At 33.6% G+C, this 24,489-nt stretch overlaps 3 protein-coding genes, 2 long non-coding RNA genes and 1 pseudogene across 5 annotated transcripts; 3 read left to right on the top strand and 3 right to left on the bottom strand.

Moving 5' to 3' along the window:
• Positions 1-1,945: 1,945 nt before the first annotated feature.
• LOC143896704 (uncharacterized) lies at positions 1,946-4,088 on the bottom strand (annotated as a pseudogene).
• Positions 4,089-4,093: 5 nt separating this feature from the next.
• Positions 4,094-5,426, bottom strand: LOC143896705 (uncharacterized). The gene is made up of 3 exons (XM_077404703.1): positions 5,055-5,426; positions 4,712-4,900; positions 4,094-4,527 (listed from the first exon to the last, which is right to left on the bottom strand). Exons 1-3 carry the CDS (start codon positions 5,119-5,121, stop codon positions 4,094-4,096), a joined length of 690 nt encoding a protein of 229 aa, XP_077260829.1. The 5' UTR covers positions 5,122-5,426.
• A 14-nt stretch (positions 5,427-5,440) lies between these two features.
• Positions 5,441-6,466, top strand: LOC143896709 (uncharacterized). Its single transcript, XR_013256732.1, has 3 exons — positions 5,441-5,802; positions 5,896-6,019; positions 6,129-6,466. It is a non-coding gene; the product is annotated as an uncharacterized LOC143896709 (long non-coding RNA).
• LOC143896708 (uncharacterized) lies at positions 6,248-7,213 on the bottom strand. The gene is made up of 4 exons (XM_077404705.1): positions 7,064-7,213; positions 6,844-6,967; positions 6,478-6,734; positions 6,248-6,331 (listed from the first exon to the last, which is right to left on the bottom strand). The coding sequence occupies exons 1-4, from the start codon at positions 7,073-7,075 to the stop codon at positions 6,248-6,250; spliced, it is 477 nt and encodes a 158-aa protein (XP_077260831.1). The 5' UTR covers positions 7,076-7,213.
• Positions 7,214-12,342: 5,129 nt separating this feature from the next.
• On the top strand, positions 12,343-23,448 carry Tub (interleukin 1 receptor associated kinase 4 tube). The gene is made up of 5 exons (XM_077404704.1): positions 12,343-12,383; positions 12,463-12,560; positions 14,199-14,724; positions 22,437-22,606; positions 23,114-23,448. Exons 3-5 carry the CDS (start codon positions 14,564-14,566, stop codon positions 23,275-23,277), a joined length of 495 nt encoding a protein of 164 aa, XP_077260830.1. The 5' UTR covers positions 12,343-12,383; positions 12,463-12,560; positions 14,199-14,563; the 3' UTR covers positions 23,278-23,448.
• Positions 14,731-18,334, top strand: LOC143896712 (uncharacterized). The gene is made up of 2 exons (XR_013256733.1): positions 14,731-15,887; positions 17,692-18,334. It is a non-coding gene; the product is annotated as an uncharacterized LOC143896712 (long non-coding RNA).
• Positions 23,449-24,489: the final 1,041 nt, after the last annotated feature.

Genomic DNA, 24,489 nt, shown 5'->3' on the forward strand with positions numbered 1-24,489 from the left:
GTTTTAAATATTACAATCTTACAGATACATGTCGCGGAAAACGATGAAATCATCAGTATATACAGTGGAAATCATAAGAATAAAAATACAAAATATCAAGATCGGTAGTATCGCTCGGTGCGCCGAGGCACTATTATACAGTCTGCTGTTATCCCGGTTATCCGTCGTTCGTCGTTATTGCTGCGCAGCGGAAACAGAAGAGTGTGCCGTGCTGGGTCATGTTCCAAAACTCACTCTAGTTAACTAAAATCTATAATTTACATCACTTACACTATAGCATTTTAGTTAACTAGAGTGAATTTTGGAACGCAGCCCTGTGCCGTAAGAATGAAAGTAAAAACATATTTTGCTGTTTCCTTTTGTTAAAATATCCCAAACAACACGCATATCTAAAAGATATTCTCGCAAGAAGGTTAGATTCATGTAATCTTTTTGACACAGCGAATCTACAAATCCAAGTTTAACGCATTGTGAACACGTATGTACACGTTACACATATCCATATTACGCACTTTCTCAGTAAATCGATTCTGTACAAAACTTATATAACTTTGTAATGCTGAACTAACATGTTGTTGTTGCATGACCAAATAAATCCCAGTTTAGAGAGAATCGAATAATATAAAAGAAAGAAAAAGAAATATTTACAGAAATGTTATATCTTTTAATAAATAATATCTTTTATATAATATCTATATTATAAGGCGTGTTATCTCTGGGATATATTAAGACTATATTAAGACACATAAATTAAATTTATGATATAGGTCAGACGAGGCAAAAATAAAGGAAAAGAAACAGCGACAAAAGCAAAACAACATAGAAATAGAAAAAGATGTAAAGGAAAGAAATGAAGGAATAGAGGAAGAGACAGAGGATGACAAAAAAAGAGAAAGAAAACATTAAAAAAAGAAAAAAGAGAGGAGGACGTTTTATGAAGGAGAGAAATAAAATGTAAGTTATACATGCTTCTATAATTTTTTTAATGCATGTTATTTTCATCACAGAAATGTGAAAATAATTTTTTATTAGCACTTGATTCGCGAAGAACAATATGTATATCACGGCATTTTTAAATAATATTTTGAAATGCATATAGTTGCAAAAATAGTCAGATCAAAAAAATTCTAAGTTATTATACTGTTACGCTCGTCAAGCGTCAGCCGCACGTTTACACTCTCTCACTCACTCGCGGCGCGTTTCTCAGGACTCTCACAAGAAAAGAGGACACGTTGTTAGAAAAGGAAACTCTTTTATTAATCTCCCGTTATTAAAGAAGAGCTCGGGCTGACACGTCCAAACGAGACGAGACCCAGAGCAAATCTGAACATCGGGTATAAACAGAACATCTATAACTGAACATCTGGTAGGAAAATCAATAATCAATTGAGCATCAGAGAAAATCAATATTCACATAAACAAGCGTCACTAAGGACGATTCGCGGCGCGACATTTACTACCGGGCGACTCGCATGAAGCGCGCGGCACGGGCGCAACAATACTTTCTCTTTTTTTTATCTCAATTAAAAATTAAAAGTAAAGACAGTGTACGTTCTAATATGTTGGAAAATTTATTAAGAATTTAAAATTGATAATTGAATCTCAATAAATTTCAAATTTCCTCTCTAAATGACATTATTTTTCGACATAACACTTCTTGACGTTTTATATATTACGATAATGTATTATTTATTTTTTATATGTTTTATTTAGATATTCAAAAACACGAGGAAGAGGCGAGTGGCGAGGCGGCAGAAGGCGAAGCGGGGGGCGAAGCGGCGAATGACGACTGTGGCGAAGCGGCCAGCCCCCCTATTCTGTAACTCTTAACGACAGTTTCGTTATCGTTATACTTGCGTTGCGCAGATATTATGTATAGTAAAAAAGCTGCGCAACGACAATATAACGATAACGAAACTGTCGTTAAGAGTTACAGAAGGGTTGCCAGTTATTCGAAGTCTCAAAACGCCACTAGAGGTCACCCAAATCGCCAAAAAGCGCCAACTTTAAAATCGCCAAAAATCGCCAAAAAAATTGAAAAATCGCCAAAAATATCGCCAAATTACCACTAATTACCAGCGGAAATGCGTTTTCTCGGTTCCTTCAAATATTCAAAGATTCAAACTAGCCGAAGCAGCCAGTACTATCTAATAGGGACGGGCGAAATTGAAAAAAACATTGATCATTAAATCTAGACTAATATATATATATTATTTTAAAAAAATTGTTATTAAGTAATAGTATTAATCCATATATAATAATATAATGGTCCATATTCTCAACTCAACTCTCTTTTAGCGATAAAAGCGCACTTTTATTTCTGAGATGACAAAAGAGTTGAAAATAATATGCCAACAAGTATATACCAAACCTATACAAACAAAAAGGAAAACTATCAAGTTTTAATTCATCACAGTCTTTTTTTGTGTTTCAAACTAAGCTTCTTTATGTTTTAGACTTCAGCTTCGTCTTGAGATAAAGAGAATGAGAAAGAAATGATTCGGACACCGCAAGAAAACACATGTGTTCTAAAAGAAAAAGTTTGAAAAAGCAAAAAGAAAATTCTTGCACAATTGTTACAAAAATTGAAATAGATAAAATAAAGTTTGAATACTATTCATGTCAAATATGATTAATTTGTGTCTCTTTCGCAATGATCGAATGATGACTTTTTGCTATTTACAACATATCCGAGATAATGTCAATCATTTCATGAAGACTCTCATTTTCATTTTCTTCGCTATCGGAATTCGCGCAGCTAGGTCCGGACGTTCCGGTTTTTGACTCATACATGAAACTTGATTTAAAACGATCGATCATTTCCGTTGAGGGTTGAAACGTTTTGCAACACTTCTCGTGCGCTTGAAAATGCATCCTGATTGTGAGAAGAGATTGCAGCATCGAAGTACTCAGTTTATTCCGAATCCGTTTTTATCAGAGTGAGTGCTGAGAAAGCTCGTTCGACCACAGCGTTACTCGTAGGAATTGTGAGCATTTTTAACACCACTTCCGCCAGTTCTCGGAAAATAAATCGGCTGCAAGCATCGGTGTATATACACATCAGGCCAAAAGATTAAAATATTTGTTGGAACATCACCTTTATAATAAGCGTTCCAATCGACGAAACTAAGTTTTTCCCATTGGCTCTTGTACAGAGAGACATCACAGTCAGAATTGAAGAAATCCTGCAAGGGAAACTCCTCGAATTTAATTCGAACTTGCGATGTGCATCGGTTTGGACTCAATAGCTCAATTTTCTTGAAGATTTCAAAATTAGTTGGAAGCCTCTGCGCCATTTCTGTCAAAAATCTTTTCAGAAAATTAAAACATCTCTGCTGTACCTGAGATTTTCTTTCCGCAGAGATTTGGGATCCTTGGAATTCCTTCCTGAAGTCCTGTCCGAAATCCACTTCTGCAACCGGCAAAAAGGCCAGGTCGTTATCAACTGCATCAATTACTTGTTGTACGAGAGACTTATTATGCGCGGCTCTCAAGAAAGTTGGCTTTATAATCCGCCCAGCGAACGACAAAAATACGAGAGAAATCTCTACATATAAACTTCTGTTGATTTTTTCGCTCTGAAACGACGTATTTAGGTGCTGTACTTCAGACAAAACGGGCTTCAAAAATATTAGGTACAATCTGTTGCAGTCATCCTCGAGCATATCGCGGATCGTTCGTGCAGTATAGCACTTTTCAGCGTCGCAAGCTATACGAAAATGGGTTTTCAATTCCACCCACTGCTCCAATAATTGTTTGACAACGTTGTAAAATGCGAGCCATCTTGTTCGCGAAAGTTGTATCATCTGTCGAAATTTCTGAGCATCGTTACCGGAGTTGATCAAATCAAACGTTTTCTTATAATTTATTTTGCGCAGCGGACTGATGCTGAACCAATTAAATACTTCTCTCGCTAGAAAGTTTAAAGAACTCGGAAGTTCTTCACTCGCCTTCGACGAACAGAGATGCAGCGAATGGCAAGTACATCTCATGAGTTGCAGGTTTGGTACATCGCATTTTAATAGAGTATAAACAAAATGATTGCGCCCACACAAGTTACTTGCTCCATCCGTGCCTATGGCTATCATATTTTTCAACGGGATTCCAATTTGTTGCAAATACTCGACAATACTCTTATATGTAAATCGATGGCCGTTGCTCGTTCTACTTCTAGTATGCCCAAAAAATCAGTGAGCATGCGATTTTCTGTGGTATCGAAGTATTTAATGCACATGCCCAGGTACTTTGTGACTGAAACATCGGTGCTTTCATCGATAATAATCGAGTACCCTTTTTTCCCAATGGCTTTGACCAAATCTTTGAAAAGAACAGGTGCAATCACGTGCTTTATCATATTTGAGCATTTCGTCCTATGTAATCGTAGATTCTCGAGATTGCTTCCTTTTCCTAAGGTTGATAGAAGCTCACCTAGATGATCTACCGAGCGAATAGATGAGTGCATTGTTATATATAATGCTAGCTTTATATCCACGATTTTCTTCTCTGCAGTTATTGTAGCCTGATATCCTTCAAATAATAAAAGATAAATCATATGAATATACAAGAATTCTGCACTATAGTTCATTGTGTTTCTATTATTTAAAACATTCTCAGCCTTATCCTCCAGCTTAACGACTTAACGTGTAACGGATGAACTTTTGAGGATAAGGCTGGAGAATGAAAACATGAAATCAATCTCAATAGCTGTTACCGTGGCTCATCAAAGATTTATATTTCGTCCTGTTCAACACTGCAGAATTCTCCCTGTGCTTTTTCGAACGTGCATGTTTTTGAAGATCCAAAAGATGACTTCTTAATGATTGATCGCAAATTTTACCATAAGCTTCGTTTGGATTGTTCGGATTCTTGTATTTTGCCGAGTCAATGTGTTGCAACCATCCTACAATAACGGTTTTATCTCAACGTTAAACACGGTATCGAAATTATTGAATACAAAATAAAGCACCACATTATATACATATGTAGTATGTACAAAGGCTTGCATTCATGTTTTACACTCTTTACAGTATCATTTGTAAAATACACAAGTTTACCTTTAGCCCATTCGGTGGACTCCCACTCCTTACAATATTTTTGTTTGTCTTTTTCGTACTTGCCCATACTTAAGTACTTCACTTCAGCTCTTAAAAATAACTCTTGTCAGAAATAATAATTTTCTTCACATTGAAAACTTCAATTTGTATCTTTATCGCGTTTAGAGAAATTTCAGGATTCAATGTGTCGCCGCGAAAAACGGCGAAATGTGAGGAGAAGGTTATCACACGCGACAAGATCGCGTGATACCGCGAGAGCACGATGATACCATGCGATAAATGCATACAATTCGAAATGACCAATCAGCACACAGTGTTCTCCCGCGACAATATCCCTCTCACGTAGCGAGTAGCGAGTATAAACTATAGATTTTTAGCGCTGGCAGCGCTGGCTTGAAGCTGGTTGCTGAAACGTAAAGTTGGCATCTCTGATTCCTATTGCCTATTATTCTTGCAGGTATGGCGGATCTAAAGAGGATCAGGGTGCATCCCGATGGAGAAGAAATAGCGGAACGGAACAGTAACGGAAAAGAGATATGGTGGGGGGTTAACCAATCAGAGTAGTTCCGTTTCAATTCCGTTCCGTTATTTAGTGAGTGGGTTCCCCATGGCACGAAGCTGTTACGGAACGGAAAAGAAACGGAAAAATTTCTAACCTATTCTGTCGAAAGTTCGCAAATAAGTGCAGTGGATCGATCGGTTTGCAACATTTTTATTTTTGCAAATAAAGAGCAATATGTCGTCATCGGTAGGTATTACATGTGAAAATAAAATATATATGTTAAAATCCTATGTTAATATGTTAATGCTAATTAATGTGATATATTTTATTAATTTCCAGAAATTCAAATGTGGATATTGTCGCTGGATTGTTTGGTTCGATGAAGACGGAAAACTTTCACATCTTTGCTTAGCAAATCATGCGAATTTAATAATGGATAAAGATCGAAATATCTTTATAAATGGTACGTATATTTGTGTACAAGAGAGGCAATATATATTCAATATAACTAATGGTTAGAATATGTAAATAATATATAAATTTGTTGTAAAACTAAATCTGTTATTATTTAGATTCTTTAGAAACACACGTCGAGAGTGAGAATAACAGCACTGCCTGTGAAAAAGAAAATATTGCTCAGAACCGTCAAGAACACACTGACGACCACGATACTGAAAAGTTAGATGAAGATTTAATAAGTGCCGTAAAAGTGCCTTTCTATAACAATCTTTAAGATAGGTCCATCGTTTTTCTGCTTCAGTAGCGGTATATAAACCTGTGACACACGTGTAATTAAGAAATATATATATATGTATATATGTATCGTGTGTGTGTGTGTGTGTGTGTGTGTAGAAAACCTTGAAAATAAGTAAATATGTAAATAAATATCAATGCTTTTAAACCTTTTAAACATTTGCTGACTTCTTGCCATAGGCAGTCCTTTTGTTTCCTTCCTCGTTCTTTCACAGGTATGCGAAAATCATATAACGGTGCTCTCTGCTCTTTTACGGCACTTATTAAATCTTCATCTAACTTTTCAGTATCGTGGTCGTCAGTGTGTTCTTGACGGTTTTGTTCAGTATCGTGGTCGTCAGTGTGTTCTTGACGGTTTTGAGCAATATTTTCTTTTTCGCAGGCAGTGCTGTTATTCTCACTCTCGACGTGTGTTTCTAAAGAATCTAAATAATAACAGATTTAGTTTTACAACAAATTTATATATCATTTACATATTCTAATCATTAGTTATATTGAATATATATTGCCTCTCTTGTACACAAATATACGTACCATTTATAAAGAGATTTCGATCTTTATCCATTATTAAATTCGCATGATTTGCTAAGCAAGGATGTGAAAGTTTTCCGTCTTCATCGAACCAAACAATCCAGCGACAATATCCACATTTGAATTTCTGGAAATTAATAAAATATATCACATTAATTAGCATTAACATATTAATAACATAGGATTTTAACATATATATTTTATTTTTACATGTAATACCTACCGATGACGACATATTGCTTTTTATTTGCAAAAATAAAAATGTTGCAAACCGATCGATCCACTGCACTTATTTGCAAACTTTCGACAGAATAGGTTAGAAATTTTTCCGTTTCTTTTCCGTTCCGTAACAGCTCCGTGCCATGGGGAACCCACTCACTAAATAACGGAACGGAATTGAAACGGAACTACTCTGATTGGTTAACCCCCCACCATATCTTTTTTCCGTTACTGTTCCGTTCCGCTATTTCTTCTCCATCGGGATGCACCCTCAGGATAAAGCCCGGTGTCCACGATGCAAGAACTTGGTCCAAGTTTTGGTTTAAGCCAATGAAACTGCTGCTTTTCTGTAAGAGCTGCAAGTTGATTGGCTTAAACCAAAACTTGGACCAAGTTCTTGCATCGTGGACACCGGGCATTAGGCCAAGTGGAAACATGCTTTAGAGGTTAGGTATGGTGTGTTATTAATTGTCATCGATAATTAAGACTTATTGAATGCGACCTCTCCATTCTAAACCATCTTTCAGAACACTATCAGAAATGGAGGAACCTGTGTTCATGCATTCTTCGTGCGTTCTACGGAAAATCAGTCCGGAATAGGTGGTTTATAAAGAGGTGTAGTACGAAACGAATAAGATGTATATGCGAGGTGTCACGGCGATAGAACCCGAATGATTGCCGAAATTCGCTTCCACGCTATGCCATCTTAGTGAACCATTGGTTGATCCACCGCCAAGGTATTTTTATCACAATTGTTGCTTTATAATGTTTTTCCTATTTATTTATAAAGATATTAATCTTCATTATGATCGAATATTATTCTCATTTATAGATATAATCAAGGAACCGGGAAGATCATTTGCCGCGTGTCTGGTACATTTGGAAAGGCCGGATGGGGCACTACCATCGATGGATATAAAGCATCTGTGGACGGTGTAAAATGGTTCGCGTATTTCTTCTTGGAGGGTCAAGTGTACCTTAAGGTAGTTGTATCGCGACAGTATTAGTAAAAAATAATGGTCACACTGCATACGATAATGTACGGAAAACTCTACTTATCTATGTAAAACTTTTGACTAAACTGTACCGTTTTCAACCAATCCTGTATGGTCTTACCAATCTGGCAACACTGTACGCTCGCGACTCGCGTCAGTAATGTCAGTATACCATTGAGGTTAGCTCGCGATGCTCGCGTTATTGAGATTATTGAGGTTATGCTATTGAGGTTATTTGGAATTAGAAGAAATATAAGCGAAAATGTCTGTTGTACGTTACAAAGGAAGATTAATGAAAGAAAAAATATTGAAGAAAAGACTTAAAACTTTAGCGGCAATGTCTAAAGCAAAGAAAAAGAAAAAGTCCTGTCAAGAAAACAATCATTTATGTGTTGGAAGACGTATTGTAGAAGTGTCCGAGCTTGCCAAAAATCTAACTTGCTGTTACTGTGAAAAAGATCTTTCACTTAAAAATGTAGTAAACGAAAGACGACTTGGTTTAAATTCAATTTTAAAAGTACGTTGTCGGGATTGTTCTACATTTACAGATGTTGCTACAAGAAAAATTCATACATCAAAAGATAACTCTAAACACAGTGATGTAAACACAAAAATTGTATAAGGTAAGTTATAGTCAACACATTTTTTCCATTCGCAAACATTGTATCTATGTAATTTTTATTAATTATTACATAATTTATCAAAATTAATATGTTGATTTAAACTTCTAACTTATAAATGACAGGAGCTGTACACGCTGGAGTTGGGTGCTCGGGTGTAAATAAAATACTGGCTTGTATGAATATACCATCTATAACACCAAATTTATTCAAAAGATATGAACGAGAAGTTGGACCTGCAATAGAAGAAGCTGCTAAAGAGAGTTGCAAGCAGGCTGCAAAAGAGGAACGACGATTAATTGTAGAAAATGTTGAAAAGCTCTGTCAAGAACTGTAAGATTTTGTTCTTTCATTTTTATTTTGAATAGAAAAACAGGAAGACAAAAATATGTTTTCTATAAGTGTCTTATACATATGTGTAATAATATGTAATAATATGTGTCTTATGTATATGTTAGGTATACGTAATTGATAATTATCAAACTTAATTGATATGTATTAATAATAATGAAATAATTAATAATTATTAAACTGATTTGTATATGTATTAATAATAATAAAATAATTGATAATTATTAAACTGATTTGTATATGTATTAAAATAATAAGATAATGTATTCATAAATCTGATTCTTTTTTTGTCAATAGGCCAGACGAAGTAGCTCACGAAATTTACTCTAACTTGATACCTTTAAAGCCTGCATCCAAGGATGCAAATCTTTATATTTCAATGCAAGAGAGCTCTACGCAGTCCGTCCTACCACCAGTAATATCGTCAGAAAACACTTTTCCTCTAGAAAATCTTTGTACACCTAATTATAACAATGTAGATACTAATTTGGACGTAAATAATTTTGACGCAGCGATAGGTAATGTTATTAACATAATCGTCTCTTATGACATGGGCTGGAGTAAGCGTGGGAACGGAAGAAGCTATGATAGTCTAAATGGTTATGGTGCCATAATTGGTTTTTTGACTGGAAAAATTCTAGACTTTAGAACACGGAATCGAAAATGTAAATTATGCGATAAGGGCCGAGAAAGAAAAGACCATGATTGCCGATTAAATTTTTATGGAAGTGCTAAAGCTATGGAAGCTGATGTAGGTGCTGAGCTTGTAAATGAAAGCACTATTTTAAAAGAAACAGGTCTAAACGTTCAAGTGTTGATCGGCGACGAGGATAGTTCTACAATCGCAGCCGTTCGTCGTGGAAATGACGAAACAATATTCAAGTTAGCCGATAATAATCATCTTAAAAAACATTTTTTAAAAGATTTATACGAACTGCAGAAAACATTTAAAGAAATGAAAAAACGTGATGTAATTCCTCATTTGAAAAAATGTTTTAACTATGCTGTAGCACAAAACAAAGGAAAAAGTGTAGAATTAGCCTGTACTTTACGTACAATACCTGATCATGTATTTGGCAAACATGAAAACTGCGGCGCATGGTGTCACCGCGATTCCAATGACAGTACTAATACTCAAAAACAGACGATACTATTGAAAGATTCTAAATTATATACAGCATTATGTGCCATTTTTTCAAAATATGCTGATAACTCAGCAAAATTCTCAGTTGCTGCTAGCAGTCAAGCGAATGAAAGTTTGAATAACATTATGGCACATAAAGCTCCAAAGAATAGATGTTACAGTTTGAGTGAATCGGCTGATTTTCGTTGGGCGAGTGCTGTTTGCGCCAAAAACGATGGACAACAATATTTGCCTCGTGTTTCAGCTAAATTATGTATTTCGCCCGGTAAACATATGGAATCTTTTGCTATAATGCAAGATAAACAAAGAGCACGAAGAGCTGAGTCAGCAAAATTACAAAATACAAAAAGTCGTCGTAATTTAATGAAAAAAATGCGAGAAAATTTAAGGAAAAGAACAGAAAGAATTGAAGGAATACAATACCTGCCAATCTGTGGTCTTGAAATAGATGCTGGAAATTCAGACAGTGTAGATATCAATAATGAAGTAAACAAGACAAATATAGCAATCAATTCCTGTAAAATAGTTTATTTTGATTTAGAGACTACCGGTTTTGAGAACTCTGCGGATATTTTACAAATTGCTGCAAAAACAGAAGGTCGCACGTTTTCAGTATACATTGAACCTACACAAACTGTGGTATCCTATGCTTCTTATGTGACTGGCTTAAAAGTTATAAATAAAGATCTTTTTTGGCGTAATGTAAAGGTACAAACAATTCCATTAAAAGATGCTCTTGAAAGTTTTAAAGAATTTCTTAATATTTCATCTAAACCGTCAGTCTTAGTTGCTCATAATGTTCAATTCGATGCTAAACACTTGCTTCAAGCAATAATACGTCATTCCATGATAAACGATTTTAAATCTATTATTAGTGGATTTTCCGATTCTGAAATTTTGCTACGGAAACGATTTCCTGATCGAAAAGGAAAAGGACAGTTCAAATTATCAAAGCTAGCTGAAGATTTGCTTCCAAAAAAGAATAATAATAATTTTCATGAAGCATTGTTTGACGTAGAAGTGCTAGAAGAACTTGTATGCTTATATATTTCAACAACAGATTTGCTTAACAACAGCAAATCTTATACTGAATCAATAAATAAAATAATAGGAGCTCGAAAAGTAGCAGAAATATCATTAACCTTAGATGTTTTAAAAGGGATAATTTCTGAAGGAATGATTAAAAAAAATTGCTCAGGCCGAGATCACGTATAATACTTTACAGGATATTTATAAGCAAAAGGGCAAAATCGGGCTGAAACAATTTTTATCAGAAAAGTCGACCAATAAAAAAGTTCGCGTAACAAATAGATCAAAAATATTAAACAATATTATTAATTATGTAAAAGACCATGTTAACTAATTTGTATCTTATTCTACAATTGTTTCATTTAAGGTTTATATATGGTGCGTTTTCTACAACAAGCGACCAAAATCTCGTTCTGTTTTTTTTTTTTTTTTTATAAAAGATTAATAAATACGTTGTATTACTTTCAGAGTACGTTATATTCGTCGTTCTGTTTTTTTCTTAAATATTTTATAAAAGATTTTAATAAATACAATGTATATATTACTTATATATATATATATATATATATATATATATATATATATATATAGTACGTTATATTTGTTGTGTGCTCAACATTAACATAAATAAATTTATAGTTCTACACATACAATACCTATTATTTTACCTATTATAAAATAAATTAGTACGGTATAGAATAGGATATTGGCTGATCTGAACTACCTTCATATGCAGTGTTGCCAGATCTTTACAGGTTAGGTGTCGTATGCGTCCACTGCTATAAGAAATTGTGTACTTTGCGTAACAATTGCTTCAAAACTAGATAGACAAGGGTCTTGTACTTTTGTAAGAATATTTTTACAAGTCTCTTTTGTTATCTCTTTGTTTTTCATCAAAATCGTATGAGTAGTTTGATCGCTACAATTACAAACGTGATATGGGAAGCCGTTTTCGTCCTACGATACATGTAAAAAGTGCTAAGTTTGACTTCCATTATTTCAACTTTGGTATAGTCAATATTTTTCTACTTGCACGTGTGTGTAGAGCGTGTTTACATTAATATGCTGTTCAAATTTTAAAAGATTCCTATGAAAATAGGTTTTGCGATACAACTACCTTAAGCTGAAACGATTTGTTCCGTCGCTGCTGACGACACCTGGGAGCATCACCAAGTCATAGGCCAGGTAAATCGTTATTCTATCTCCTTTCGATTTCACGTTGATTCATCGAATAGATTACATCAATTCAATACGATTTTTTCAGGTTGATACCACGCACTCAAGCAATAGTACAAACGCTGCAGTCGCAGGGAGTCGTGTCCAAATACAAACTGCTAGAAATCTGGGGTTCGGATGAAAAATGTGAGATTTTAATTTATAAAATAATATTTAGATATTATCATAGACTTCTATACAATACTAGACTAGACCGCTAAGACCGCTGACAGGCATCTCGGCCGTGATGCTTGCCGCCATGTTGATTTTAGTCAAGATATGCTATACTACAGATTCTATACAAGTGGTTTTATACAAGATTTCTATACAATAGTCTGGCATATACATACTACGTTTACGCAAGCTTTACTTCTGTAGTAACTTACAATAATTCCTTCGCGTAAACGGGATTTTGTAGTAACTTGCGATAATTTACTCCGCGTAAACGAGTGATATATCGTAAGTTACTACAGAAGTAACGCTCGCGTAAACGTAGTAATAGACTGTCCAAAAGAAAGGGTTTAATACTACAGGAGTAGTGGTTCGATTTCGGCATTCAAGTACGCTACACGTCGAAGGCATGACTTACAAATTATTGATACCAATATTTAACACAAAAACATTCGCCTGCTTCGTTATGTACTGTAATAACAAATGCAGATATACGCACATCATGAGCAACTGAACACCCGATAGTGACTTCAATATGGCCGCACCTTTCACTAACACTTGCACCTTACACTCGCATCAACTTTTTGGCAGTGCGTCCATAGATGTTAGTGGTCTAGTATAAAAGTCTGTAGATATTATACGTTTATAAGTTTAGTTCTGTTGTCAGCTTACCAGAAGTAGCTGCCGGAATCCGCGCACGCAGAAGTGGCACAGATATGACGGCACACAGTGGCCGCCTTTGTAATTAAGAATAAAACATTAGGATTGTAATTATACAGTTTTTTAGATAATTAAATTATTTTATATATGAAAAAAAATCGAAATGCACATCAGTTTTAGCCTTCCAGCAAGGGGTCGATTGTGTATCTTGAAATAATGGAGGTAAAAATTACAAAAGAGTGAGAAAATTCATTAGCGTATCTACGATTTTATTTATCAAAATCTAATAAAATCTGTTAACTTTTGTCATTTTCACCTCGTTTCAAGATACACAACCGACCTCCAGACGTATGTACGCGGCGGTTTATTTTATCGACTTTAAAAGTTGGCGGAAAGTCGACTTTCCGTCATGACGGGAAGTCGACTTTTTGCTCTATTGATGTTTAGTGTAAAGAAATTGATCAAATTTATTAATGATAATTAACGTTTCTGCTTGGCGCTTGCGAGATTTGTAACTTCAGTGCAAACAACGTGCAATTATTCAAGAAATCGTACTTGTATGATACTAACTTTATGCTATAACAAGTATAATAAATTTATAGCAAGTAATAGAAGTTCTTTCATTAAAAAATAAACAAAAATTTGAAGTTAATAAGTTAATTAAAATAAAATATAATTTAACTAATGCTTTCTGTCAATGTTTTAAATGCTTTCGCTTCTTTAAAAATATAAATAGGGAGATAAATAATTTTGATATAGTGGTTATATATATTCCGCGCTGTCTGAACACATTATTATAACGTGTTTATTTTTAAATTTTTCCAAAAATTAGATTTATTTTCTTTGAACTATTAATACACATATGAATTTTTAATTAAATTTATTTTTTGTATGTTAATAAACTATATATAGATACTAAACTGATTTAAACGTTTTTTTGAAAACGCGCCATAGGTGTCCTGAATAATATGGCGGACGGTGGATGATGTCCAATCTCTTACTTGAGGATCTCTACTATAGAGTCATTGCTTTGAACGGGATTGGTGCTTGCTAAGAACGTGGCCGCTTGAGATGCGCAAGTAAATCTGCTGGCTGAGTCGAAAACAAAGGATTGTCTCTACTGTATATCCTTATACTGTGGAAGTAGCATGATGTAGTAGTACACCTTACCTTCTTTCTATTTAGATCATTCATAGTTCCTATGTTCATTCCAATATTCAGTGCAGAAAATCTGACAGTGACTATCGGAGCACGTGGCAGAGCCACTATAAATTTGATGAACAAATTTAATTATATAATACTGTTTGTTATCGCAAAAAATGCCTTATGAGACACACTTGGATATGGAAATACGAAAATTGAGACCCGCTGAACTATATGAATTAGGAAATATATTAAGCATTTCTGATTCATGGAAAAAACTGATGTCTATTGTGCCTAAACAAGGAAATGTTTCTAAATTTAGTAGTGACCATATCAGGTAATTTACATAATGTTTCGATAAATATTAAGTTTGATTTCTCGATCTCTTTATATATTTTGATAAAATTATATTTATTCGAACTTTTTCTGTAAAAATAAAAATTTGAAAAACAAATCGTCGCTCGGTAATATAAGAACAGTAATTAATTGTTGTTCACAATGTTTGTGGGAAATTGGAAATTCATATAAAATTCGTATAATAATCAGCTATTTCCAGCAACTCTGTTGATGCGATCTTTATTGCGTTGGACGTTTCTCAAATGCACACATCGCGTTGTGGACAATGAAAAAACGTTCACACACCGCGCGAAAATTATCTCATTTTGATATTTGGACGATCAGCATCCACAACGCGTCGTGGCTATTCTTTTTTTGTTTAGTGAGCGTTTTCGGTTTTTGAGCGTAATATGTACATACACGCACGCGCGCGCATACACACACACATATTAACCTCAAATTTTGCGTTTATTGTCTCTGCCGTGCTTATACAACTACTTTAAGTATTTATATATGACAGATTTCCAAATCTTTATATATTCACATAATATGTAAGCTTAATTACCATTAACGTTACAACAAAAATTTATGTGCTATAAACCGTATTGATAGGTTAAAGACATTTACACTGATTTAAGCCAAATCTACAATGTGTTCTTTGCTTCCCGTTTTCTGCTCTAATGCCGGGATTACGATGAATTTAACGTAACGGAACGCGACGGACGCGAAGTAACGTAACGTGAACTTAAGAAATTACGATCGCCGTAACGTGAAGCAGCGTGAATTTTAACCTTCTATTCACACCAAGCTGTCAAATCATTTCTGAAATGCACGCTGTTTCACGTTACGGCAATCGTAATTTCTTAAGTTCACGTTACGTTACTTCGCGTCCGTCGCGTCCCGTTACGTTAAATTCATCGTAATCCCGGCATTAACCTCTTTGCGACTATCTCGTATTTCGCAATTCCGTCGCGTAACGCGATGTTTTTTGTTCTCTGTCGCCCAAGATAACATTGACGAACTTCAGAAGAGACAAGAAACATCACGTTACGCGACGGAATTGCGAAATACGAGATAGTCGCAGAGGTTAAGAGCAGAAAACAGGAAGCAAAGAGCACATTGTAGATTTGGCTTTTTACACTTCCATCAATCGTCGAAAAACAGGCAAAAAGATACCTCTTTAATTACTGGGTTTTTTTTATAGTAATAAATAGCGATTTTTGTTTTCCAAACCAGTTTTACACAAGATATCAATCGAGTGTACTTTTATCAATATCTAATATGTGAGGAACCTAAACTTAATATTTACCAAAAGCCAAAAGGCATGTAATGTAATTCAAAGTATTTTTATCAACATGCGAATATATTATATAAAGCATCCTAATCTAAATATTTATTATTTTCATTCTAAAGCGTATTACATTGCAAATTTGAGAAATTTTAGGTATAAAGATTTCTTTTCTTATTGCAGTATATAATTTTATGTATTCAATATTACTTTATACAAATTTTTTAGAGTATAAATTAATTTATATTTTATAAAAAAGTTATAAGTCCTTGTATCTCTTTGAATATTATTAAATTGTGATTGTAGGTATTACATTACATATTGCAATAGTATTATACATATACATATTTGCCATGCTTTATTAATATATAAGAAGAAATAAAGAATACAAGGTCTGTACGATTAGAAATCACTTAAATAACAAAGGATCACTTAACAGTGAACTCTACGCTGAATATTTTTCAGTCTTGAAACACGGCTCTAATTTTGCCAGAACAGTAAATAATCTATATACTTAAATCGATAATCGATTTAACTAATCTGCTAAATTAAGTCATTATAAATAAACTTAGAGAAATAAAGAACTGGTGTTATATATAGAGTAAAAAGTAAAACTATAAGTAATGAATTTTATGATTTTGTGTTTCTTTCTGAATATTAATAAAGCAATCAATATGTTATATAATTTGATATGCTATGCTTTTCAAGTTATTGAGAAAATTAAAAATAAAAAGATATTGATTTATAAATGCTACATTGCAAAGTACATACATTTTATTGATAAAAATTAATACTTCATATTATTTAATAAATAAAAAATAATGTATATATACACCTATAACACAGGTATCCTCCATTTTTCGAAAGTTTGTTTTTCACCATCTTGCTTTTACGAAAGACCTACTTTAGTAATACCTGCTTCCGCTAACCGAAAAAGGTCCGAAGATGATTTTTGCTTTTACAAACAAAAATTTTTCTTATCTATAAATTAATGATAAATGCTTCTTCGCTTTATGCCTTTTGGCTCAAAAGAAAGATTTCACAAGAACACTCTACTTTCGGATAGTGAGGAAAACTTGCATTAAATGAGAATAATTTTTTCAAGCACAGATTCGATTACATACTCAATTTAAAAATATCGAATATTTTAATTCAAAAAAATCGAAGAAGAAATCTTCATACTGAGCATCATTAAAAGATTTTTAGAAATTGATTGTACTACATTTTTCTTAAGTTACTTGTCATTAATAGATATCGGATTTTTTATATGCATATTGGTGGAAAAGAGCAATTAATAAGATTAGGTTATTTATAATATCCAACATATTTATACCTAACATACGTTGCAGTATGAATATGTTGGATATTATGAATAACATAATTTTAGTTATTATATATATATATATATATATATATATATATATATATAACTGCTCTCTCTCTTTTTCACCAATCTGCATATAAAAAAATCCGATGTCTATAGTCATTAATAACACAGGCCCACAAAAAAAAGTATATTGTTCTGGGGTTGAGATTACATTACTCCTATGTATTTTGACACGAATCTGCAATAAAAAATAGGGGTCGCCCAGTGGATTTCAGAGATAATCTCAAAAAACCGTAAAAAACCACGTTTTTTAGTGGTAAAGGCTTAAAAAAAAAGAATATTATTTGTCTCAGGTCAAGACCAACCAGAATTTTATTGGTAAACGCACAAACACACTTGTGTCAGTCTTTCCTGATGTTTAGACTATAAGAAAAACTGAAAAGGCAACAGCAGGCTGAAGGCGAATCTGAAGATGGTTATACCTCTGAGAGCGGGAAAATTTGGCAATACTCGCACAGTTATCGTCTGTAAGTCCAGTTTGGTGATCAGAAGATTTTATACTGTAAGGAAATTTAAGGTAAAAGTACCAATGACGGGCCATGTCCCATTACTTGGCCATTGATGGACATTTTATTGTTTATTAAGCTATATACATAAAGTAAGAAAAATATTTTTACTGATTTATGTTATTTGGTTATTCAGTGTCTTATATAAAAAATTATGCCACTAAACATTTAAATTGTACCAATGGGAACCTCTCACGTTGTTACGGACTTCCGAAGATTCACAAGGATGGCTCACCATTACGAATTATTGTTTCTACTTTAGGGAGTCCACTATATAACATGACTTATTTTTTACACAACATCTTAGAAAAATCTGTCCCTAAACCAAAGTCATATATTAAAGACGGTTGGTCTTTTGTTAAATTGATTGGTGACGTAGGGATTGGGGAGGATGATGTTTTGATCTCTTTGGATGTCGCGTCTCTCTTCACTAACATCCCTAAAGACCTTGTTTTGAGAGCGATTGAACAGAGGTGGAATTACATCTCTAAAGAGACGAAACTCAGCCGTCCTCAATTCTTGTCAGCTGTGGACTTGATTCTGAGTTCCACTAGTTTTTCTTTTGATGGTCAAATATATGAGCAAATCTTCGGAAGTCCGATGGGTTCCCCTCTCTCTCCGATTTTGGCTGATATGGTCATGGAGGACCTTGAGACGCATTGTTTGCAATTGCTCAGTTTTCATGTTTCTTTTTTTAAAAGATATGTTGATGACATTTTCGCGATTGTTCCTAGATCTGGCATTGACGAGTTACTTAGAGTTTTTAATAGTTATCACTCCAGATTAAAATTTACATTTGAAATAGAAAAGAATAGTTCTCTAAGTTTTCTCGACACAATAGTGATTCGAGAGGGGACTGTGTTGCTTACGAATTGGTATCGAAAACCGACCTTTTCGGGGAGATACATAAACTATTTTTCGAATCACCCTCTTAAATACAAAATTAATATCATACGTAATCTTGTTGACCGAGCTATTCTTTTATCTGACGTACGGTTTCATAAGTGTAATTTAATCGAAATAAAAAAGATCCTTTCAAATAATTGTTATCCAATAAAATTAATTAACAAGTACATTAACATCAGACTTAACGAGCTACAGACACGTCATAATAATAATAATAGTTCTAGCAGTAACAGTGTAGCCCAGGATCCTCGAAAGTTTATCACTATACCGTATATTAAGGGTCTCAGTGACGGTGTTGGCCGTACAATGCGCGATGCAGAATTCAGGGTTCTCCTCACCATTCCGAAAAAGTTGGATTGTATTATCAAAAGGGGGAAGGATACGCTACCGAATCTTAAGCAAACGGAGTTGATATATGAGATTGATTGTGCTAATTGCAACGCTGCATATATTGGTCAAACAAAAAAGCACCTAGAGACACGTGTTAAGGAACATTTTTGTGATATTAGGAAGAACAGCGATAATCATTCTGTTGTTAGTAAGCACCGTCTCACGCATAACCACGATTTTAATGGGCAACAACCAAAAATTGTATATAAGGAGCGACACTTTAAGAAACGTGAAATCTCTGAGATGTTTTTTATTAAAAAATGCGATTGCGCAATCAATCTTCAAAAAGACACAGAAAGTCTGCCCGCGAATTACAACCGTTTGATTGGCGTCACTTAATTTACACTTTTGTTCTGCTCGTTTTCCACCTGTGAACACATCTATTTATTGTATCGGTCATTTAGTATGACTTCGTCTGTCACGCTGTACGGATGTGTTCGCAGTTATGGCTTACGACGTTTCTTCGTTCTGCGCTACCGTTCTCACTTTCCGTTTTGACGCACAGAATATGTAAGCCTTACATTTTACTTTGTACATTATTTATAACTTAACTATTTATAACTTAACTATTTTTAACTCAACAATTCAATTGTATTCTTACTTTTTATTTTATGACTTCTGAACGTTTTTATCTTTTTGACTATCGTGAGTTTATTTCACTTTTTTAGCTTTACGTGTGCATGATGTGGTTAGGGCACGATGTCAGCGACGTAATCGATATTTTGTACGCGGTTTTTGAAGATGCATAGCTGAATCACTTGAGAAGGACCGAAAATGCGGTCGAAACGTTGTGAATTTTGAATATATTTATTATTTGGCCAGTCGGGTCGAACAAACACGACTTTTTGTTTTGTATTTATTTACTGGCGAAGGAAACTTCTTATTTTGACTAAACATTTTGTTTAAAATATTTAAAAAATTGTTTGAATTATCGTGTAGTCAAATGCACCGTGAGTCTTCATAGATTCTTTAAGATATGGCTAAGGAAAGTGTGATTTTTGCTAAGATGATAATAATCATAATATTAGATATTTCTGCATAAATAAAGTTTCTACATATATAATCTTAAGAATATTTATAATAAATAAAAAATAAAAAATTGCTCATTTAAATTGTTTTTTCAATAAAAATTTACAAGGCTATGAATCAGTACGTGACAATCTTGCCTGCCCGAAAACTAGCCGGCTGTCCAGTTATCGGGCGAATCGTCATCTCAAGTGCTTACTTGTGTGTCCTAGTATCTAGCCGCAACACGCGTTCGAGTTTTTGTGCTCTGTTTTTAAGTTTTTTGTACAAAATTTGTAAGTATATTTATTGTAAACATTACTTGTAATGATAGTGTACTAAACTACATTATATTTTTTCTGTTTTATACATTTTTTTTGTTCATTTTTATTGACATGTAGTATATAACCTCAAATTGTAAATTCTTTGCCTGTCTGTTTTTGGAACCAAGAAAAGAGAACTTTTATCTAACAAATACTTTTGACAGATGGATGTCTAGTAGATTTAACTTTTGTAAATGTTCTTTCACTTTTCTGAACTAATTCCTTAAAACATCTTAATTCTGTTGCTGATGCTGAATTTATTGTCAAATTTTGAGCGATTCTTGGAGTCACATCTGGATGTCTAACGACAAAAACTTTTCCTATCAGTATCTGTCTGGTTTATTATCCTTGAAAGGAGACTCAGTGATCAGTTTCTGCACTGCACACTGAAGATATTGAGATTTTGTTACAGGGAAACCTCTTTGGCTGCAATAGAAAATCCAGTCAACATCTTCAATGTCTGCAGAAACTTATCACTGAGTCTCCTTTAAAGGATAATAAACCAGGCAGGCACTGGTGAAAAAGTTTTTGTCGTAGACATCCAGATGTGACTCCAAGAATCGCAAAAAATTTGACAATAAATTGAGCATCAGCAACAGAAAATATTTTAAAGAATTAATTCAGAAAAATGAAAATTTTTTTTACAAAAGTTAAACCTACTGGACATCTATCTGTCAAGAGTATTTGTTAGATAAAAGTTCTTTTTTCTTAGTTTCAAATGCAGACAGTGTATTAATGGCTCGTAAAGGATCAAAGTCTTTATAAAGTTGTACATGTGCATGGTGATGAGAAAGAAAGCACAACTGGTTTGTTCATAGTAAATGCTAAAGGTACTATATTAACACTTATGTTACCACTTATGATCCTTTTCTGATATAAAAGGACACCAACAACTATTATAAACAGTCTGTTAAAATGTGTTGTATTGAAGTTTTAACTGATTTAAATCTAATTATTAAATTAGTAGTAAAAATAAATTATTTATTAGATTGTAAAACCATTTTTTAATTAATAATAAATAAATTTATTTATTTAAAACATTAATAATAAAAATAAATCATTTATTAGACTGTAAAAACTTTTTTTAAGACTATATATTTTCTAACCTCTTAAGGTTAGAAACACAAAGTGGTCTAATTTCATTTCTTTATCCAATATTTTTATATTTTTAATTTTTCTAATGTTTTTTTTATTAACTTATTTATTATTTTCTTCTTGTTTTTTTTTACTCTGCAAAATCAAATTCCTTTCATTAAAATTATTTTAATACACTTCAAAAGTCATGGCTAGTTACTATAAGACCTCATAATTTGGACGCTGGGACAATCGCATTTTGGCTGGTCATGTATTGGTACATCGATGTCTACTACATTTTTATTTAATTTAAATAAAATACCGCAAAAAATTTTTACTCGTTTAAGTAGAAAATAGTTATAACTTCCTAAATAAAAAAGTTTTTTGTAGCATAAAATTAATTTTATGTATTAGATTTAAGATTTATTTTTTTCGTATGCTTAAGTGGCCAGTTATTGGTACTTTTACCTTAGTGACTGAAAACCTGCATGAGGCCTTAAATGAAGGTGATCTTATAAACGAGAACTAAATTGGTTTACGTTTGCGTATGCGTTTGTCATCGAACGACCTATTAATGTAAAGGATTTCTACGTCGCTTTTTGCCTTTTTGTTGTGTTTCTCTTTTCAGCATCCAGCAATAGTCTTTTACGGTTTTTTGAGGTTATCTCTGAAATCCACTGGGCGATCCCTATTTTTTATTGCAGATTCGTGTTCAGCGGGTCAAAATACATAGGAGTAATGTGGTCTCAACCCCGGAACAATATACTTTTTTTTGTGAGCATGTGTAATAATTTATATTTTGATTATACATTATTGTGATGATTGCATGATTAGCATCATTGAACAAACGGCACGTAGAGACAATCGCAATGCAGCTCAAATATTTCTGGATGAGTGGAGTACTATGGGGAGAAAGAGACCAACATTAAAATTTTTACTAGAACTTCTTATAAAAGCAGAATTATTTAGAGCCGCTGACACTGTGGCATGTGATATATTAAAACGTAAGGTTGTTTTTTCATAATTTTATATATACAGGGAATGTTATATACTTAAAAAATGCCTATTAATTATATAGTTATTCCTAATCAAAAATTTTGAGTCAAAAAATCTTGAATTATTTTTTTTCTATAATGTTTAATAAAATAGTAATTATTAAATAAAACTAATCTTTAATTATGCCATTCTTTAGATAAGCGTACGTCAGTGAGCCTCATACCTGGTACATGAGTGCTCTGCTGCTAAAAGTCGTCATACACATTACTAGGTGCATTCACTGACGTACACTTGTCTAAAGGACGGCGCTAATTAGATTAAGTTTACTTAATAATTACCGTTTTAAACATTATAGAAAAAAGACGATTCAATACTTTTCGACTCAATTTTTGAGACAGAATAGCGCTATACAATTAGTGGATACTCTTTAAAAAACACCCTGTATATAAAACTTTTTTAGTACATTTAAAAGAATTATAATTATTCTTACTTATTACTTTATTTTTATTATATAGAGGAAAGACCAAAGAGGCCAGATTATGGTCCAGCTGCTTCTATCGATATAAGTGATGCAGCCATAAATCAATTACTAGATGCAAATGTGCAGGCAGCGCAAAGTTATAAGTATGAAGAATTACCATCTGAAGAATTACCTGTATTTCTTAATAACTGTGTGTAAATAACTTATAAAGTGCTTATAATAAAGGGATGTTTGTATTTTAACTGTCTAAAGCAATGGATGTTTGATATTGATCTAGGTTTGTAATTCGTCTATTAAAAAATATATGTACGCAATATAAATAAATGTTACATTTTGAGAAATTTGATAAATTAAAGGAGCCATCTCAGATATTTATTTTGTAATTTTTCCACCATTTTCCATTCTTTTCCCACTCTTATATTTCTATCTCAAAATTTCGCTATCTCAGTTATTCCCAAACCATTTCTTCCTAATTTTTTTCATATCAAAAACCCAGTCCAATTCACAATGCTGCTGTAGAATGGGATAAGTAGAACACAGAGAAATTACTACTTCGTCATTGGCAATCTTGAATCCAAAGTTTTGAGCTTCTACACAGTTGTTAGACGAGGTTGATTTTTCCACACGTAGTTAGCGTATCCGTTAAGTGCTTCAGTACAGTGTGTCTGTTAGTAATATAAATTAAGGTTTATTAATTGTTTGTAAATCGTCCATAAAAAACTTTTTAAAAATTTGATAATTGTCCAGTTTAGAGGCCTCACCTCTAATATCGATAAAATTAATCGACGCGTTTTTGCACGAAACAAAAGAATTTGGCAGAAAAATGTTTAAGGAGGGTATACCAAAGCAGCCCGCAACTTTTATTTGACTTTAGTTGTATTTTAAAACTCATAAAAACTATCACACGTTTCAATTTTGACAAAAAAATCGAAGGCAAAGCAGTTTTAAATTTTAACATAAAAATGGCTATAACTCGAAAAAAACGCATTTTTGGACCTATGTTTGTATCAACTTTCTTTTTTGTTTTTGGTTTCCCATTTATCTCCCGAGCGATTGATCTCGACTTACGGAACACCCTATATACAGGGTGTTCGAAATAAAAGTAACCACCCGAATAGGGGGGGTAGATTGGGTCAAACTGGAAAGAAAAGTCTCGTACCATTTTGCAAAATTCGCAATAGTTCACGAGTTATTAAATAAAACGTCTGAGCGAATGAGCGCCCAAGGAGCGATAGAGGCGGGCCTCGACGGCTGGCTGGGCTGGCACGGTGCCCGGCGCGCGGCGAGCGGTGGAGGTCGAGAGACGAGCGGCGAGCGGGGCGCGGCGCGGCGCGGCAAACGTCGAGCGACAGATGTTATACACTGCGGCGAAAAAGTATTAGAGCCAGCCCATACTAAACTTACGATAAT

Source organism: Temnothorax americanus, unplaced genomic scaffold (assembly GCF_048541705.1).
Source record: "Temnothorax americanus isolate GAGA-0224 unplaced genomic scaffold, ASM4854170v1 Scaffold193, whole genome shotgun sequence".
Lineage (NCBI taxonomy): Eukaryota > Metazoa > Arthropoda > Insecta > Hymenoptera > Formicidae > Temnothorax > Temnothorax americanus.